Below are 19,728 nucleotides of genomic sequence, written 5' to 3'. Positions count from 1 at the left end.
ACGCAAGGGGATATTCACAAGGTGAGGAATCCACTGGCAGATGTATCTATCAGAATCCCTTTGTATTACTGCTGGACTGACACTAAACTTCGGGGAGGTTAAAAGTTTGAAAACTGCACTCATGGTCCAAATGCCCAAATGATCAAAAGGCCTACATTGTGAAACAAATAAATAATAGAGCAAACATATCACACATCAATTTAGCCAAATCATGGTTGGCAACTAAAATACAGGTAAAACATGGATGTTGTGGATATATAGGCAAATTACCTTTTTGGGCAAACAGACTACAAACATGTCCAATCGTGATCTGACTTATTAGATAGTGACACACGTCCACTGTGGCAACAATATAGTTGAGCCTCTCCAACAAGTTATAATCTGAAATAGGCTTCTCAGCTTAATGTGAGAGAATACTATAGCCCGCATTCTATTGTCATTAAGAAAGAGGATGAATGATTAAGAATTTAAAGCATAATATTATATAATTTATCTTAGACAATTATGTGAAAGATCTTTCAACTATCAAGATTTGTTAAAAGCCACAAGCCATAGATTAGCAAGGACATTTTGCTTCTCAATAAAACACAAGCTTCTCGCGCCATAATCATATCTAGCTAAAAATTAGCAAACTAGTTTTACAATTTAAGACTAGACAATTAAATGTTCCTTACATGCACACCAAGTTGTGTAGCATAATTCCATTTAGAAATTAGCCATACTTCAGATTCAGCAATATTAAAGCATTTCCTCCATAAAAAAGTACACACCTTTGAGAACAAATAAGCATAAACTAGCCATATAGTTTATAACTTACACTGGTCCGTCTGTGATACTAGCTTATTTTTTTCAGGCAACAGTGAATTGGAATACACAGCAGCTCCAGGCACAGGTCCCAAGGACATCTTGTGTTTTGAAACATCATTTAAAGATGAAACTACACCCCAACTTGCAGACCCCGAGTCCATATCTCCCGAACCTGGTGCCAGAGAGCTGCAAGGCAGGTTGTGGCACGCCGTAGGGTTAGAGGACTCGGATAGTTTGTCAACTATAGTCATTGTTCATCTCTGCAAAATAATAGAAAAAAACACAGTTCTTAGGTTGAACAAATCATTAAAACACATGCAAAATATTATTTCACAGGCAACCAAAAATTATATATACTAGACTATCATTCTTTTTATCAAAGTTCCTCTTACATACATCAGATTAAAGCTACAGAAAACAGTATTATCTTCTTGGAGGATCATACATTCTTGTCAATTCTGTGCTCGCTAGCTTGCAGGGAAAAGACTTAATATAAAACAGTATCCCGGAAAAAGGGGGGAACAGTGGTTTTAAAAAGGGTAAAGGAAAAAAAGGTAAACTGAGAGAAAATAACCTTTAACATGCATTTTCCAAAATGTTAAAATTATTTCACGTTTATCAAACTACTGAAAGGAATACTTAAATTTTGCCTGCTCATTTTTTAATACTCATGTCCATCAAACTACAGTTTAGTGTCTGATCAAAAAGACTGTGCCAACTTTAATGATTGAAAATAGAAATAGAACAGAAGATTGTTCGAAGGAAAGAGATATGGCATGTGGATGAATAAAAATGGATCACTTTATGGTTTTCCTGGAAATGTATTGACAACAATGGGTTTTCAATCAATCCGCTGAAGAAAATATTTGTAGAGAAGGAATTGAACATTTCCTCACAGAAAGTTGAAATAAAAGACTAAAGTGGCAGCTCTAAAATACATTTTCATTCATACAAATAAATACATTTCACACACTACAATCCCAGGCCTAATCTTACATCCATTAGTACAGTCACTCTTTCTACAGACCAAATAAAAACACAAAATCTTTTGAACTTTTTCATTTTATCAGTGCCTCAGAAATTCATACAATTAAATGTGTTTTCAACTTACCTATACATCACACTTGTCATTATCTAAGTCTATATTGTAAAAAATTATCCATTATTATTTGTTTTAGGTCGAGCCTAGCGCAGCGTGTATGCGTTGCTCTAGGAATAAGACCTCTTGCAATCACTCAGGACTTTTCACACGCTTGTGCAAGTGGGCAAAGGAGGGTGCATGTCCCACCTTTCCCAGGAAATGTATTCGCCCACAGCCTACGGCTTGTGGTTACGAGCAGCGGCGTGCAGTGTGTCATCTGTTATGTGTCAGATTTCACACGAGCGTGCGCGCACCACGCAGCTCGCATGTTGGTGACTAGTTGAACTTTTCTCTTTCGATGGGCATGGCTCTGTTTAGAAGTATAAAAGGACGTAGCAGGGCAACCTTACAAGCAGGCATCCATACTCGACCAGCAAAGTAGATAGAATAATGCCCAAACTGCCCACTTGTAAGGTAAGTTCAATAAAAGCATTACAAACCAACGAAGCACAAAGCACGTGACCACATAGTTCTTTTAATTAAATGACCTCCCTCTGCGCATAGTGACAGAAAAGGTTTGTGGAATGCTTACCAGCGGGGTGCCGCAATAAAAAGGCTCGCAGTTTATGCACACAACAGTTGATTGTAAATTACAATGACGTGTAGCTCGGAGCTCGTCGCCCTATTCTAGATGGTAGTGTAGGTGACTAAGGGTCGTGTTTTGTAACTTGTTCTCCTAACCACGAGCTCGTCTTCTTTTCAGAGTGCTGGTCCCTGGCTTCCGGGGTGCTGGACCTCCAAATTTCCAGGATGCTCCTGTGTCGCTCCTGTGTCACACGGCACGCTAAATTTAGCCCCAAATTTCTACTTTCTCAGCAGGCTTGTACTCAGTATAGGAGAGCTACACAAAACGCCAGTAGTTACGATAGGAGTGTTGTGTAAATGGGAACTGTGCTCTCTATATTGCAGTGGAGTGACATTATTATATTGAGTGTTGCATAGATCTACCCGATTCATTGTGACAAACGCATCAAGGGTTGTCAGTCACAGGCGGATTGTACTTTAACATAATCGAAATCTAATTTGCTCAGTTCTAGTGCACTCAGTTTCAGCTATGCCCCAAAGACATATGTATTTTTACAGATGCGTATACAGAGCATTCCAGTCACATTGGCATGGAAGTGCTTCATGTATTAAAACAGTACACATCAGATTAAAGTAAGAACAGAATACAGGAGAAGAGCCTCAATCGTATGTCTTCAGCTCATCAGAAAGAAACTTTTGTTATGGTTCAGTTCTTTCCCGGTCAACCTTTCCTGGCTAATCTGAGTATCACAGGGGTTGTTTATTTTTTAAAGTACAGGCAAGATGCTAAGTATGCCTTAGCACCGAACCGAAGTTTTCATATACAATAGGGGGCCCATACAATCATAAACTGGACACAATAAAACATTTTGAGAATAAAACACGTTGACAAGGGTTCTCTCATTTCTTAACGAAAGACATCAAATTGGAGTTGCAAAGTCACTCTTCAAAGAATACAAAATCAAACAGCAGCTCTGCCTGAACCTGAGAAAATGGAAGTCACATAGCCGCAGTCCTGTAAGAGCTCTACTGGCACGGAGTTCTTTGTTACTGTCTACAGAGTCTGTGGGCAGGAATGTCCAGATTACTTGCAGAAATATACTTAACTGATTGTTCCCCAAGATCTGATAGCGGCAAGTGAGTTGTCCAGCTGATTTTCAACTGTGCAAAGCATGGAGGAAAAACATTAATATTCCAGGTTCAGGGCTTAGGATAAACGTCAACCCACTGTTGATTTACCAGGATGCTTTTAAGAGGTCATTCTAGACATAGTTATCGAAGGAGATGTTTGAACCTACAAGATGGCTAAAGTTTTGTGCTTAATCAAACTGAGGTGAACAAGCCAATTGTCTAAAAGTCGAGATATGCCAGCTCAGAGTGACATTTGTCAGCAAGGTGGCAGAAGGCATGTGCACATGGATCAGATCACTATGAAGACATGTGCTCCCCTGACTGGTGTAAATGAATTGGTACGAGGACAATAGAACTGCGCCAGAGAATTGCTTCAAGAACACAATGTGGTTAACTGGTTAACTCTATGAAATTAAATGAGTGTAGGACATTTCATTCAGTTTGTATTAGAATTATGTGAATCTTTGGGCAAAAATAGACCCCAGTGAAACAAATACAGTTGGATTCACAAAAACAAGCTTGAGGGATCTACATATTTTTCTGTTTGATATGCCACTGAAGATCTAGTTTGGATAGGTATAGTTTGGAGAAGACACTCAACATCACAGGCATGCCATGATCCAATCTCATTTGCGAGCTGCCAGTTTCTAAAGATGCCGAAGTCTCTCTTCCTCCACACAGATGCAATCTCCGGATGACAGGATGTGAAGGAAAGAAGTGGAGAGAAGAGTGCGGTTTTTCAGAGTGAGATTACCTGTCTTTTATATTCTGAGGGATAAGGGCACACCCCTAGGGCAGGGTGGCCTTAAGGTTATAATCCACCACCCATAGGCTATTATGGCTTAGTCGGATGTAAAGCAGGCGAAAGGAAGCCTGCAATAAGCGTGGTTAGCGCTACTTTTATCGATAGTATATGATGTCCACTATTCTAGTGGCCACCTTGCACCAGTCCAAACAACCCTTATTGATGGTAGGTTATAAAGTCAACCTTATAGAAAGCTATTCTAGTGGTAGCTGTGGAGAGCAGCCTTCAGGCTAAGACTTGGAGACGAGTTAAGCAAGTTGTTTTACCAATTATAATCTCTTGAATGATCAAATGAAAGCACACCACATAAGGTATATATCAAATATATATGTATTTATTCTAAACACTACCCCTCTGCACTCTTAATGAGGTCAGAGGTAAAAGTACAATACAAGGAACTTAATTAGCATACGATAAGTTGCACAGTATACGTTATGCCCTAGGGGCCTCACAAACCATAACTAAAATAGTGGTGTAAGAACTAAATGAGAGTTAGAAAGTAGGCCGAGGGCCTTTGGAATCGCTGGGGCTGCCTAGGCCCACCAAAGGTTAGGATGTAAGAGGCCCACGGGAGACGCGTGCAGGGTCTAAACACAGTTGCGGGTTACCATTGACTTTCTGAGGAGAACGAACAAGTTACAAATGTACAGTTTAAGGGTTCTTCTAGATGAACTACGTTGGAACCCTTTTAGACTAGGACACTTCGAGAGTCAAGACACACGGGAGCAATGGAGTACTCGTGTTACCTCACCCAGGGAAGCCGGGTGCATAGGTGCCTTTTGGTGTCAGGTTTCGTCGTCGATTCCTATGGAGAGCTGCGAAGAAGTGCTGCAGGCGTCCAGAGGAAAAGTGTCCGAGTGGATCGGAGATGTGAAGAACCTGAAAGCAGAAGGGACAGAGTCTGGGTCACTAGCCAGTGATCAGGATGGTGACAGGAAGATGCCAGCCGATGTCGGGTGTTTTCAGGTGAGAAGGTGAAGCGTGTCTCTTCAGCCACGAGGTCCAGGAGGCGTCGACGACGACCAGGAGCTGGATTCGAGCTGTTCCACAAAGGATATAGTTGACTGCGGTGTCAGTGTCCGGACTGAACCCAACAAACCTTGGCAAACGCAATCCACGCAAGATGTCGAGATTGGCTTCGGTGCAGACCAGCAAGGTCTGAGGAACTTCTCTTTTGGAGAGAAGTTGGAGCAAGCCTAAAGCAACCAAGAAAGCAAAGTAAATCAAGGATTGGTCTAGTTGGGGGCTTACTAGCCAACGGACTAGGAACCGCAAAGACGCGTCGAGCAGAAATGCACAAAGGGGGCCCACGGGACACTCGTGGAGTGTGGGCCTCTGAGCTTTAGTGCAAAAGGTGCTCGGGCTGGGGCTTCAAGCACCCCAATGAACAACTTCGGGATACCTCGGGAAGTAGGTGCAGGTTGCAAAAGGCAGGATGTCCAGGAGTTCCGGTCCCACGTTTCTCGTGTCCGCCACAGGTCTCAGCTTTGCTGGGAGTGCAGGTCAGCCTCAGAGATGTCTGGAAGTCCGTGTCCTGTGTTGCAGATTCTTCGGGATCCAGCGGGAGGCTGGAAAATGCAGACCGGAAAAGATGCAGTTGGTGCCTGTTTGAACAGGGTGGTCACTCCTTGACCACAAGGGAGATTTCTTCTATTTTCCAGTCGATATGGAATGTCGAAGGTCCAGGATATATGTTGCAGAGTTTCGTTCAGGGTAATCTAAAGTCCTGGGGACTGGGGTTCAATACTTATAGTAAGTTTAGGGGTTGGACTAACTCGAAGGTCCCTCCTATGGGTGGACCTGGGGAGGGGGTGGTTACACCTGTTACCTTTGTCCAGTTTCGCACCAGAGCTGGGACTGAGTGCCCCAGCAACCCATTTGAACTGGGAAATGCATGGAGCACCTTATGTGCCCCAGGCAGTGTCTGGGAAGCATTCACTGAATGCACCCCTCCCTGCCCCAATACACTAAAGCCTGTCTGGGGAAGTGCTAGCACCTCCCTGGGCAAGAAACCTATTGTCCAGGCCTTCCCTGCCGGAGTTTCGTCCAGCAGCAGGAGGGCCGACTCTTGTCCGTGACAGCAGCATCCATTTTGTGATGCTGTGGCTCTGTTTAACTTTAACCGGGTTTAACAGTAACTACATGTCTTCTCCCTCTAGACGGGTGGAATGCTACCCCCGCCACCAGAACTGGCGGGGGGTAGTATTCCAAAGTGTTTAACACCTTACGCAACATGTTTTGATGAAGCCAAACCAAATTTAGCATTAACCGCGAGGATTATAATGCACTTAAGAGTATATAGTATGGCTATTTCTTAGAACAGCTATAAGGAGATGGTTCCGAAAGCTGCAGAGGGGCTCAGCTCATGCTAGGGCACCCTCTCACACAAAACCAAGCACTTTGCCACCAGGATTGTCAAGGCCTGCTATTGGAGTGACTTTTAGGTTACTATGTGTCTATATATATATATATACCTATGCCCTGGGTACCTAAGGTACCATATACAGGGGCTCACAAGGGTGACCCAGTAACGAATCTGGTATGTACCTAAAGTACATGGTATCAATTTAGAGAGAGTACAGTTAGGCTGTAGGCCTGATTAGCAGGACCACAGCCATACTAAAGTCGAAAAACCAGTGAATCACAGCAAAAAGTGGGGGTAACCATTGGAAGCAGACATCCTCTCCTACAGTTGCTGCACAGCTTAGCGTGCAACTTGATAATAGGAGTAAAGTCGCTTAGCAACATTTTCTTGGTAGGTTCGGTGTTTTACGCCCACTTTGCATCTCATTAGCGATGCAGAGCTGAGCGTTGAGGAAACTGGCGCAGCGCAGAGGCATCAAAACACGCGATAGCCCGAAAATGGATGCTAGAGTGGCGATAATGTTATCGCGGGGCCTTGTTGATATGCCCCTAAATTCTTAATAAACATATTGAATTGAATTACTGTTGTAAAGCGCTCTGATGTCTTCGGGCCATGTCCGCTCTGTACAGAATTGCAAATAAATAAATAAGAAAAACGCTAACTGCTCTAAGATGTTAGCCTAGGTTGAGACCTCCAAATTATCTCCCACCAGACCTCCACTGGCAACAAATCTTTCAGCACACGTTATTCATACGACTCTACTATTGAATATCAACACCAACAGTATTGTGGCATACCAATATCTACGACATAATATCGAGGGACACAATCTAGAAAAGTAAGTGCATATTTAGAAGAATAGGTTTGCTATTCCTAACTCCACATCTACGTACTTTGAAGATATATGTACCATAGAGGGACACAGGTATGGAGTTAGGTATAAAAAATATAATCTTTCTTACTTGTAGATATTTTTTTATATTCAATAAAATGCTTGCATCTGATGTTTGCTGTGAATGAAACTGCAAGGCCAACGCCGATTAAGTATCCTTCAAGGTGTTCGGTAAAGGGAACACCTCTTGTTTAAAGAAATTGCAGATTGCAAAAATGGGCTATAAGAACAAACTATTAAATGTATAATCACTATACTCTGACTGTAAAACATTTCTATTGTTACAGCAACTGTGATAAACCATTAAGACTCAATAATGGAAGTGAAAAAGTGCATGACATTTGGCAAATGAACGAAGTAGAAGCACTGCTATTAAAATGTCTTTAAAGTGCAGAGACTAGATTGACAGCCCAGATGTAAACAGTTTGGAAATATTCAGTCTAAAGATAGGAGAGTTGTTAGTCTGTTTAATTCCATAGAGCCCACTGCCACGCTGACAAAAATACAAAGGGATGGCAACTGGTAGAACGAGCTGAATTGTCTTCAGGGGCCAAAAATATCAAAACATTTTTATGAAGGGGATTCATATCGTAGAAAAGAAACATGGTGATTAAAGAGCCACTTCTGGGATAACACTGCTGGCAGAACGTTACAAACGGGGCTCTAGGGCAGACAAAGCAATATGCCAAAAGCTCTAGCTTCTTTTTTCGCCTTCTCTGTGCATGTTCATCAGCTGCTAATGCACGCTGATTGACACATGCTTGAAAGTGTCAGCTGCATCTTTAAGGTAGTATGAAATCATAGTATAACCGCACAGCATGGCGGGACTCCGAGCTCACAACAGGTCAATTTATAGTAGGAAGGGAATAAGCGAAGGGTTAAATGCGCGCCCCCATTAGTATTCACATAGCGTACAGAATGCTTAAGTGTTCGCAAATCAGGAAACGCTTGTTGGTCACAGCACATTCCATCTTTAACAACATAGGAACAGTCACCACCCGCAGCAAGACCAAGGACAGGATGATGAAAGCAAATCTTTAGAAAGCTTTGAAAAACTTTCATTAAACCAGACTCACATACAGGCAAATATGGATCGATCTCATTAAGGGAAAAGGTGGTACTTCAATTGTTCCAGCAGCAGGGCTTCCAGGGCCCTAATTAAGCAGGGCCGCCATTTCAAACAGGAGACATCACAGGGATTTGAAGTGAGACGCAGTGAGGAAGAGCAATTGAAAGATTTAGATTGCGAGACAAACAAGCATTGGCCGCGCGGCAGTAATAGTAATACCGCGCGGCCGTGAAAGAAAAAGTCATTGCAATCATGATCGGTGTGAAAGCGAAAGTGATCACGATGACGCGCTAAGGCACGCAAGGGATGCGCGTGCAGCGTGCGTGCTTGTGCGCAAGCTGGTGGCTGCGTTGGGAGCACTTCCAAAAGCCGCTACTAAATGTCTCTCCGAGCAGCGTATGCGCGCTGACTCAGCGAGACCTAAAAAACCATAACAAGCAACTATTGGGATAGGCAGATAAAAGTTGCCAGCATGAAGAAGAAAAAAAATCAAGACATTATTTATTGTTCATACTTTATTAATATGGTCGTTCAGTTGTACATAATGCTTACTTGGTTATATAGAAGGTACCAAAAATGCTTCTGACACTTCATTATTATAACCTTTCAGCATGCCGCAGACTTCTGTACAGCACAGCTTAAAGACATAGGCAAAGTCAATATCTCTGGCTAAACACTTATAAGGTCCCAAAGGCGAGATCTATTGGCTATGCCAATGCTTGTTTAAATTATTGGAATTTAAAAATTCTCCACAAACTTAAAAATATTGTGGTGGGCATAGCTTGCAACACGACAATGGTGTATGCGTGAGCTCATCGCTCTGCGGCAACCCACACCATGCTGAGCCATTTGCTGTCCGGGAACACTGCAAAGGATGATTACCAGTGGTTGGGGCCATGGGTGCCCCATCTTTAGCCGCCCGGAGCATTTTTAGTGACACAATTATACCCCTAAGAAGCGAAAAGCTGTCGGCCCTGGCACTAAAGATGGCGACCGGGGCCTAGAGCAACTTCACCATGCGGGATCGTTAGCCCACACACCAGTAAAGATACCGAACCCCTACGTGTGGGCCGACTGCGGGCAAGATAATCGGCCCCTGCAGCGCGCCTGAAGTGACCGGAGCGAAACTGACGGAGCGCTACCGCATCAGTGATGATGTGTTGTGCCCGGCCAGAGGGTGCCAAATTTAAATACTTGTAGGTTTCAGGCCTGAGTCGAGATCGGGTGATGGGCGAGGTGAGCGCACCAGACCCAATAGCTACTTCCTCGTGTCCCGAGACAGTGGCGGCTGGGAGGGCCATCCTGACTGGGCGCACCGCGCAGGCCCAGTTCCCTAAGGTGACGACTGGGGCCTGCAGCGACTCCGCCCTTCAGCTCCGTTGGCCAGCAGCGCTGGCGTGATGCAGACCCCGAGATGGCTGGTGAGTGAGGACCCAGCCGGGGGGGTGGAGGGTATGAGGCAAAGTGAAGCTCCTGGGATGTTTTGCGGGCTTTGTAAGGCATGGCCGAGATGTGCCACAGAATAAATCACCTGTTTCCCTCCTTTTGCCTGACGGTTGCCACATACAGACGTGAACTGGGTCCGTGCTCCTTGGGCAGTGTCGCAGCCACTAACACTGGGGTCATCTGGTGCAGGGGAGAGAAGCGACCTGTGTTTATCCAGCGGCCCCAAAGGGGCTTTGCTGCAGGTGGTGCAGCCTTCAGGCTTGGGGACTCACAGGTTGGACTGGCCGGAGTGGGCCTTGGAGGGTGGGGGCAGGGTGAGGTTCTTTGGACTGACCCCATAGATTGTGAGGCGTGTCTAATACTCCATCAATCAGTAGGACAGAAGTTTAAGGTGAGGAGCGAAGATTGGGGGAGCAATACAGACGATATAATTGAAGGCTGGTGACCGCTGCCCTGGTCGTTACCAAGTATAGGCCCTCTCGAAGGCCCCCACAACTGAATTAGATCCCCTTGACTTGCAAAGTGGTGGTCGATTGGGAGAAGGCCCACAAGGATACTCCTAAATGGGTTGGAGTGGGTCAAGGCACACATCGGCGCCTGGCGAGCAGGTGTGGAGTGACTGAAGGAATGTGTGAACGGCGAGGGACTGGGTTGACTACCCGACGGACGTGGTCTGGGTTCCCCCAGAGCCCTACTGAGAGGCTGTGCTTGGTCTGGTGCATCCCCTGCTCCAATCCCCCCGGTGGTTTGGTGCCCTCTGCTGGGTCTGTGTCTGGCCCTGAAGAAACGGACGCTGATAGCCTAGGTCCCTAGTGGGAGATCTAACTCATTGCTCACATGGAGAAACCAGGAACCAAGGTAGCCGCAGGCGGAGACAACGACACGTCTCGAGGCCCGGGTCGCCGACCACAGACGCAGAAATCGGACCCACCCCAGAGCAAATACTGATTGAACATCGAGAGGCCATCCGGAGAACGGCTGAGATCAGTGGTTCACAATCGCCCATCCTGATCTCCAACGCAAGCCCAAGATCACGCGGGAGCGAGGACGACGATTTCATGTACGGACTGCCAGATGACTCAAACACTGAGGGCCTGCCGGATGTCACACCCCAAACATCGGATCTGATAGCATAAACGACCCTCCTCAACCTAGCCCAGGCCTGGGCATTGCGATTGGCATCCTGGGACAGTTTGGACACTTTTATGGCTGACCTGTCCGGGAGTCCACAACAGCACTTCTGAGACCCACGGCAGCTACATACAGCCCCATCTCCGTGATCTGAGCTCCACTCCTGATCCCCCCACCTACCGGCCCGGCACGGCCCGCCGTGACACCGAGAGAGGGGTTAGAGCGGTCCCATTGGCACGTCACTGGGAGCAAGCATCTGGTGGGGTGGACGGACCCCTAGAGGTGAGTGGCCCCCCCTGTGGAAATAGCAGATGGGATCCCCCCCCCCAGGGGTGGACTATCCGAGACCAGCGACATTGGGAACCCTGACTTGTCTGCGGACACTGCCACTGACATTTGGTGCCCCTAGACATACTGCCCGTGGAGGAGAGCTGCCACAGCTCTCTTGGCGACTTGAACTCACTTGCTTTACTCACGTGCTGAACTTCGTCATCCCCCCATTGAACTCACGGTTTGATTAAGCTCGATAGAGCGTTTGGGCGGCGACTCGTTCTGTCGTTGCCCTTTTGGTATTATGTTTCTGTTAAAGTTCTTCCTTTTGAGACTAGTGTGGACATTGCAATGCTACAACGTGCATCCCTGGGACTGTGGGAGTGGACGAGGGGTAACAATAGCCACTGTCCGCGGCCCCTGTGTGTGTGTGGGTGGGGTGGGCTGGGGGTTGGGGGGGGGCTGGGTGCTTGAGCGCGATGCATACTGTGATGGCTACGGTTAAATTTTGTACCTGGAATGTCAGGGGCATGCACACACCCTCACGTAGATACCAGGTGTACTCATACCTTAGGCGACATCAGGTCCAGATTGCACTACTGCAGGAGACACACCTAGTCGCCGCTGAGGTGGCCGCACTTCGCCGTAGGTGGAGGGGGCAGATATACACCACGACCTTTTCAGCGTTCGCGCGAGGGACCCTGATCTGGGTCAGACCTGGGGTTCCATTCGCACTAACACACAGCAATATCGACACCGAGGGACGCTACGTCTTCATACAGGGCAGACTAGAGGGACAGCAAATTGTCATAGCCTCCATATACGCACCCAATGTGGAACAGGGGAAATTCTTCACGCGCTTGTCGGCAGTAATTGCGCCCTGGCCAGACGTACCCTTGATGGTGGGCGGGGATTACAACTGCGTACTAGATGTTTCCCTTGACCGCTCGTCCCCCCCAGCAGCGATCGCCCCAGCGCAAGCGACTTCCAGGGCCCTAACCGATTGGGCGACGCAATGGAACCTGCACGATGCCTGGCGAGTCAGGAATCCCACCGCCCGGGTGTATTCCTATTACTCGGGAGCCCATTCTCTGCATGTTAGGTTGGACCGATACATGCTGTCCCGCGACCTGATTTCCTCCGTGACTGACGCTGACTATCTGGGACGGACGCACTCGGACCATAACCCGCACACACTGGTCTATGGATGGCGGCGCCCACGTCCGCCCGTACCCACATGGCGCTTACAGCCGGACCTCCTACTCGACCCGCCATTCCGGGAGGAGATGTCCAGGAGAATCATTCAATATTTTGAAGACAACACCGACTCGACCTCCTCCCCGAGACTTGAGTGGGACGCCTTCAAGGTGGTCACCCGGGGAGGCTGCCTCAGTGTTCAGGCGGGCCTACGAGGCCAGGTGGAGAGGGATCTGATAAGGGTGGAGGAGGCGCTACTGGATAAAGAACGGGAGGCGACGGGAGGCGATGATTCCCAGCTGATCTCGACCAGGGCAGATCACGCTGCGTTGATGGAGCGCCTAAAGAACATTAACTTCGCGGCCCACTCCGCGCGCACTCACAACGCGGGGGACAAACCTGGCAGACTGCTGTCGTGGCTGATACGGCAGGACACGCAGTCTGCGCCGGTCCTGTCGATCCGTACGTCCCAAGGCGTCGAGGTCTACACCCAGACACAGATTCACGAGGCGTTCACGTCACATTACAAGTCCCTGTATAACACACGGCTGCAGGCCACCGTGGTGGAGATCGTGGACTATCTGACGACCCTGCAGCTCCCAACAGCTACTGCTGCCCACCAGGCGGAGCTGGGTGCTGCAATTACCGGTGAGGAACTACGGGACGTGATTTTCTCCCTTTCCAATAGCAAAGCGCCGGGCCCTGACGGGCTCCCGGCAGAGTTCTACAAAGCCTACTCACTGGTGCTAATACCAGAACTGCTGAGAATGTACAAGGCGGCATTGGAAGATGCTGAGCTCCCAGCGTCCCTAAACGAAGCTAACGTGGTCTCTCTGCTGAAACCAGGTAGGGAGGCGACCGAACTTGGCTCATACAGACCATTGGCACTCCTCAACACCGATTATAAAATATTAGCCGCGACGCTCGCCCGGAGACTTGCACCGCTGGTCCCCACGCTGGTGCAAGCTGATCAAAATGGCTTTGTGCCCACCCGGAGCACGTCCTACAACCTACGCCGGTTTTTTAAGATCCAACGGTATGCAACCCCTACCTGGCCGCGTTCAGGGTGCATCGTGCTCGATCTGGAAAAAGCGTTCGACTCGGTGGAATGGCCGTATCTCCTCCGAGTCCTTGAGAAATACGAACTAGGCGACGCCTATATCCAGATGGTGGGGCTCCTCTATCAGGCGCCCGAAGTGCGTGTCCGGACTGGGCGGTTGTTTTCCGACAGGATCCGCATTGGGCGGGGTACCAGACAGGGCTGCCCCCTCTCCCCTATGATATTCGCCCTGGCGATGGAGCCATTGGCGGAACTGCTCCGCACCTCCGGCGCCACATGGGGCATCCCACTAGCGGACGGCATACACTCGGTGTCTCTATATGCCGATGATCTACTACTGTATGTCAGAGATCTCACATGCATACCTGAGGCAATCGCGGACACCTTCCGTACATTCGGAGATATGTCGGGGCTCCGCGTTAACTGGGCCAAATCGGGAACCTACGCATTCAGTAGCGAGATGCCGCAATGTGAGGTGCGCATGATGGGGGAAGACGCTCCGATGGCACCCGACGGTATTCAGGTACCTAGGGATCTTGATATATCGAGACCCCGTGGATCTCCTGGAGGGTAACCTGGTGAGGGCTATATCCTCACTCACGGCCCAGGACACGTTCTGGAACTCCCTCCCGCTGAATGTGCCGGCCAGAGTGGGACTGACCAAAATGATAATGCTCCCCCGGCTCCTCTATTATTATGCTAACCTGCCAGTGTATGTGCCAGCGCGCATATTCAGAGGGCTGGAAACTCTCACCAGGCGCCTTATTTGGAACAAAGGGAGACCACGGGTAGCGTTAAAGACTCTATTTGCGCCCACGGACGCTGGAGGCTTAGCCGTCCCCAACCAGGAGCTATATTACTTAGCAGCCCAGCTACAATGGGTCGCTTACTGGCTGAGCGGCAAGAACCTGATAGACACGGCCACGGCTGATACCACTCTGTCCCCCGTGCAGGTGCTCACACTCTTCCACCCCCTAACGCAGGGGCGACACCCCACACAAATCCATGTGGCGATCGCGAAGCGGTGCTTTGCGCGGGCCCTCAGACTTACCAAAGGTACAGTGCCCTACGCTCCGAACCTGCCACTACTGGGAACTCCCTTGGGCACTAGCATACTTTCCTCGACTGCGCTACGCAGCTGGACGTCGGCAGACCTGGACGACCTGAGCGGCCTATATAGCGACGGAGTGCTGCTGACCTTCGAGACCCTGACCGCAGACACCGAGCTGCCAGTGGGTCAATTCCTGGCACACGCCGGACTCCTACATGAACTGACGAAGGCATGGGGTGACATGAGCCAAGAACCGCCCACTCATCTTCTCATCCAGTACCTGCACGTGATGGGCAATGGGTCTCATATAGTGCACTGGCTGGCACAGGCACTACACACCCATACTCAATTCTCCTCCCAAAGGCTGAGGGGGAAGTGGACGACCGACCGAGGCTCCGACTGGACGGACAAACAATGGACCGCAATATTAGCAGGCGCTAGAAATGTTCCCCGAAACGCGCGATTTAAAACCATCCAATATTATATCATTCATCGAGCATATTTGTCTCCTGACAAACTGAATCGCTATTTCGGACTCACTTCGTCGGCATGTCCCAGATGCGGCCTCCTAGACTCAGACTTCCTGCACGCACTCTGGAACTGCGCCCACCTCGCCTCGTACTGGTCAGCGGTCACTGACACGCTGACGGCGGCCTCGGGCGAAACTCTCCCCAAGACGTGGGAAGTATGCCTACTGGGGCTCTACAAGAGAACCAAGCAGACCAAGCTGCGGGCACGCTTTTGGGACTTAGGCCTCATTACGGCTAAACGCCTCATTACGAAACGGTGGAAAAACGCCAACCCACCGCGCCCTGCAGACTGGCGTCGCTCTTTTGGCAACTGGGCCAGTGCGGAGAGTGTGTCACTACACAGAGAGGAGACCACTGGCCTACGGAAATACCCGATCGCCCAAGACTGGGACGCTACCCTGATCGCGTACCACAGGGCATGCGCCCGGGCCGGTATAGAATGCCAACCTGACGCGGAATAGAAGGGGCTCTGTCGCTTGCTGTCCATATAGGTCATGGAATTTGCCCCCCCCCCACTGCCACGTCCCCCCCTCCCCCCCACTGCCGCGCCCCCCCCCTCCCCCCTCATTCCCCCCCCCGCCGCCAGCCCCGACTACCGAGCTCTTGCACACCGAGCGATGTCCCCTGCCGCCCCCCCGCTGCTGCCCTTCCCCCCCCCCCCCGCGGCCTCCTCCCCTCCCGCCTCCACCCCGCGGCCGCAGCGACACCACATCCTCGATCACCCCCGCCCCTGCGCAGCCCGTACAGGGTGCACCACACACGGCTAGGATTCAAGACACACTACCACACGCACATGCACTAGTCCAGCAGTTGTTGAAATGTTTCTCCCTCCCCCTCCTCTTTTAATTCCCAGTTATACCTTTTGGTTGACACAGAGACTGTTGATTTTGTACACGCGCTAATGCTCGACACCCCCCTCCCTGTTTCCGTATCATACAATGGCAACTGGGTGTTTTCATGTACAGGCAGCGGAAGCCCAGCGATCCATGTGACGACGGGGGATATGATCCTGCTCCAGCTCGCTACTGTACTGAACAGGGAACATAACTCAATGCAATGACTGTCGGATTTCTTACAGCACCCTGATCCTAGCGCAGTGCCATGAGCCGCAAGCGCTGCGGCACGAGACATTTCCTAGCACCGCTGCTTGTGAACTAATGCATTACCACTGGCTACTGTTTATTTTCACTCGTATTTAATTGCCATGTCATTCTGTACTGACAGCCGAGTACCGCTTGTAGTAGTGGTTTATTGTTATGACACTGTGTGACTGCTGTTTAACTCATCTGTGAAACTAAATAAAGTTTGGGACCATTGGTCTTCAAAAAAAAAAAAAAAAATGGAGAAACCAGGAACCAGGCCAGCGAGCTCACAGCCCTGATTGGGGAACCTTCCCAGCCTAGGACGGAGGGTCCGAAGCCCGCAGGGAACCCTATCCAACTCCAGTTGGACAAGATCCTTGAAGCCTTAACAGATTCTAAATGTACCCTCCAACAAGACATTAACACAGTATCGATGGGCTTGGGTCTCCTGCGGTCCAAGCACCTTCAAACTTGCGGATCGAGTGCAAGGAGTGGAAACCTTACCAGGTGAGCTACATCCGGAACAACAAGCACTAAACTGTTGAATGGCAGACCTGACTGATAGGGTGCGAATTTAGAAACCCAGAGCAGAAGAAGTGGAAGACCGTAATCGCCGCAACAACATCTGCGTAGTTGGACTCCCTGAAGGTACAGCGAAGGGAGACATGGTGACTTACCTAGAACGTTGGCTCCAGACAGAGGTCACCCCAAATCTTTTAACACCCATCTTCACTTTCAAGCGGTACCAGTCAGACCACCGAACAAAGGTCGTCCGCCCAGTCCTGTAGTGGCTAGACTGGTGTGTTTCTGAAAGTAAGAGGCCCCCTTCCCTCGGCACCTTGGTAGGGCCTAAGAGTATTCTCTGCACAAGATGGCTGCTCCTGTGAAACCCTGTGGACTTGCGCGCACATGCCTGGGCAGAGGCTTGTTCCTGGATGCAGAGAGGTAAAGGACTGGTGCACAACTGGATGCGCCTGCACACCTTGGCCTACCCCCACTAACTTGCCTTTGCCAGGAGACTGGAGGAGGCATATTTAGGACACTGTTTCAACACTTTGAATTGGGTGGCCAGCAGTTGCTGGGCTGCTCTTGGGATGGGGAGTTAACGGTTGGGGTTATTGTTGTTTGTCTCAGGGGTTCCGCTTTATGTTGCTATAGGAGGTTTGGACATGGGGCCCTGGGTTGACAGCAGGGAACCCACTCACTAATAGTTTAGATGCCTGGCCAAGGACACATACTTACCTTCTTGTCGTGGACTATCCGGGGGGAATGGGTTAGGCGGCTAAGCGTCAGGATATTCACAGGCATTTGAAGGGAAGCGGTGTACATGCAGCTATGCTCCTGGAGACGCATCTCACTGAGGTGGAGATTAAGCACTCGCAGAGTAGATGGCAAGGCCAGTTGAATGCAAACTCTTAATTTGTTTACACTCGGGCGCTCCTATGGATCAGAGCAGAGATGCCCTTTGAACATGTTCATTCCACTATTGATAGGGAGGGACGCAATGTCTTAATCAAAGGTAAATTTCTGGGTAGGGACATCACCTTAGGGAGTGTTTATGCTCCAAACCAGGACCAAGTGGCTGCCAGTGCATAGGACACCGGATGGCCTCCGTGAGTGGTCGGCACAGTGGTAATTGTCAGATACTTTGTTTGGCTTTCTATGGGGGCGCACAGGAAAGAAGTCCAAGAAAAACTGTCAAGTTTGAGTGTATAAGAAAGTTCTTTATTTAGTATTATTCATTCTTTTAAAAGCAGTCACCGTGCAATTTGCAACAAAATCAGCCAACGCGTTTCACTCCCTACCAAGGAGTTTCTTCAGGGCGAGTAATGTTTACACCGGTAGCGCGCGCCCAGATCCTCTGGTGAGGGAAGCCGTATCAGTTCCTTCTCCCACAGTCCGGTGTTGGTTCAAATGATCTTGGGACCATCCATGCCGTTACTTTGATGCGGACGAGGAAACTTTTCTAGGTTCACAATTTTTGAACCAACACCGGACTGTGGGAGAAGGAACTGATACGGATTTCGTCACCAGAATCTTAAGCACTGGAGCGCGATACTTAGCCATTAGTGGATCCCACACAACTCTATTGTGAAGAATTCTAACTATCAAGAGAAAAAACTCTTTTCACGACTCTGGAGGATCTGGGCGCGCGCTACCGGTGTAAACATTACTCGCCCTGAAGAAACTCCTTGGTAGGGAGTGAAACGCGTTGGCTGATTTTGTTGCAAATTGCACGGTGACTGCTTTTAAAAGAATGAATAATACTAAATTAAGAACTTTCTTATACACTCAAAATTGACAGTTTTTCTTGGACTTCTTTCCTGTGCGCCCCCATAGAAAGCCAAACAAAGTACCTGTGATCTGGAAAACACAGCGACGCCAATTAGCAGCTGACGTCGGGGTTGCGGCACAGAAACTTACAAACCTTTGGAACTGGGTTCTAGGTGCGGCATTGTAAGGTCCGCTGCTACAATCTTTGTGCTTATCATTAATTGTCAGATACCCAGTATGGGGGATTAGAGACTACTCTTATTTCTCTCAAATTTATCAATTACACACACTGCTAGAAAATCTGCCTTCTCCAACATCCTCAACCAGTACGTGACTCACATGGGGTACTTGGGTCATACACTCTCTGACCACAGCCCATTACTGTTGGACTTTCGACCGGTACAGAAGCATCCTTGGATCCGCATGTGGTGAACTCAACCGAGCTTTAGAGAGTCTTTGAAGGAGGCTGTCACAGGGTTCTTCGAGCTTCATCAGGGCTCGCCATCCTCTGGCAAAGTGGAATGGGATGCACTCAAAGTGGTGGTTCATGGTCATTGTCCGAGCCTCTCAGTAGGCGTCTGAAGGGAGTTGGACAGGGTATTTCGGTCCCTAGACAACACCTTACACAGGCTAGACAATGACATGGGCATCAATGAGATGGCATTGCCCAGGCTTCGGGACACACAGGAACAATAAAATACAGTTTTGGAATGCCTACGATGCCATGATTACAAAAGCTATGTAACTAGGGCCAGAACAAAGAGGGACGGCCAGGTTGGCTCCTGGCCTGGCTCATTTGACCCGAATCCCAAGAAGTCTGTCACCCAGATCCGTACAGAAGATAATATGACACTCTTATTACCCAGGGGCTATCAACGCCACCTTTAGGGACTATTATGAAAATCTCTAAGTGTGCTCAGAATCCCTCCCGCCAGGGATTCAGACCACTCTT

At 48.9% G+C, this 19,728-nt stretch overlaps 1 protein-coding gene across 4 annotated transcripts in view; it reads right to left on the bottom strand.

Annotated features, from left to right (window-relative positions):
• USP42 (ubiquitin specific peptidase 42) overlaps positions 1-19,728 on the bottom strand; it is a 674,575-nt gene that overhangs the window by 618,892 nt on the left and 35,955 nt on the right. For 3 of the 4 annotated variants that reach the window (XM_086940745.1, XM_086940747.1, XM_086940746.1), the window contains exon 2: positions 818-1,067. In XM_086940745.1, the coding sequence (XP_086796871.1) occupies positions 818-1,058 (241 nt within the window). In that variant the 5' untranslated portion in view covers positions 1,059-1,067. Of the gene's footprint in view, positions 1-770; positions 1,068-19,728 lie in introns of all 4 variants that reach the window. The other variant, XM_086940748.1, reaches the window with a different exon arrangement.

Source organism: Lissotriton vulgaris, chromosome 10 (genome assembly GCF_964263255.1).
Source record: "Lissotriton vulgaris chromosome 10, aLisVul1.2, whole genome shotgun sequence".
Classification (NCBI taxonomy): domain Eukaryota; kingdom Metazoa; phylum Chordata; class Amphibia; order Caudata; family Salamandridae; genus Lissotriton; species Lissotriton vulgaris.
This window is presented reverse-complemented; position numbering and strand designations above follow the sequence as displayed.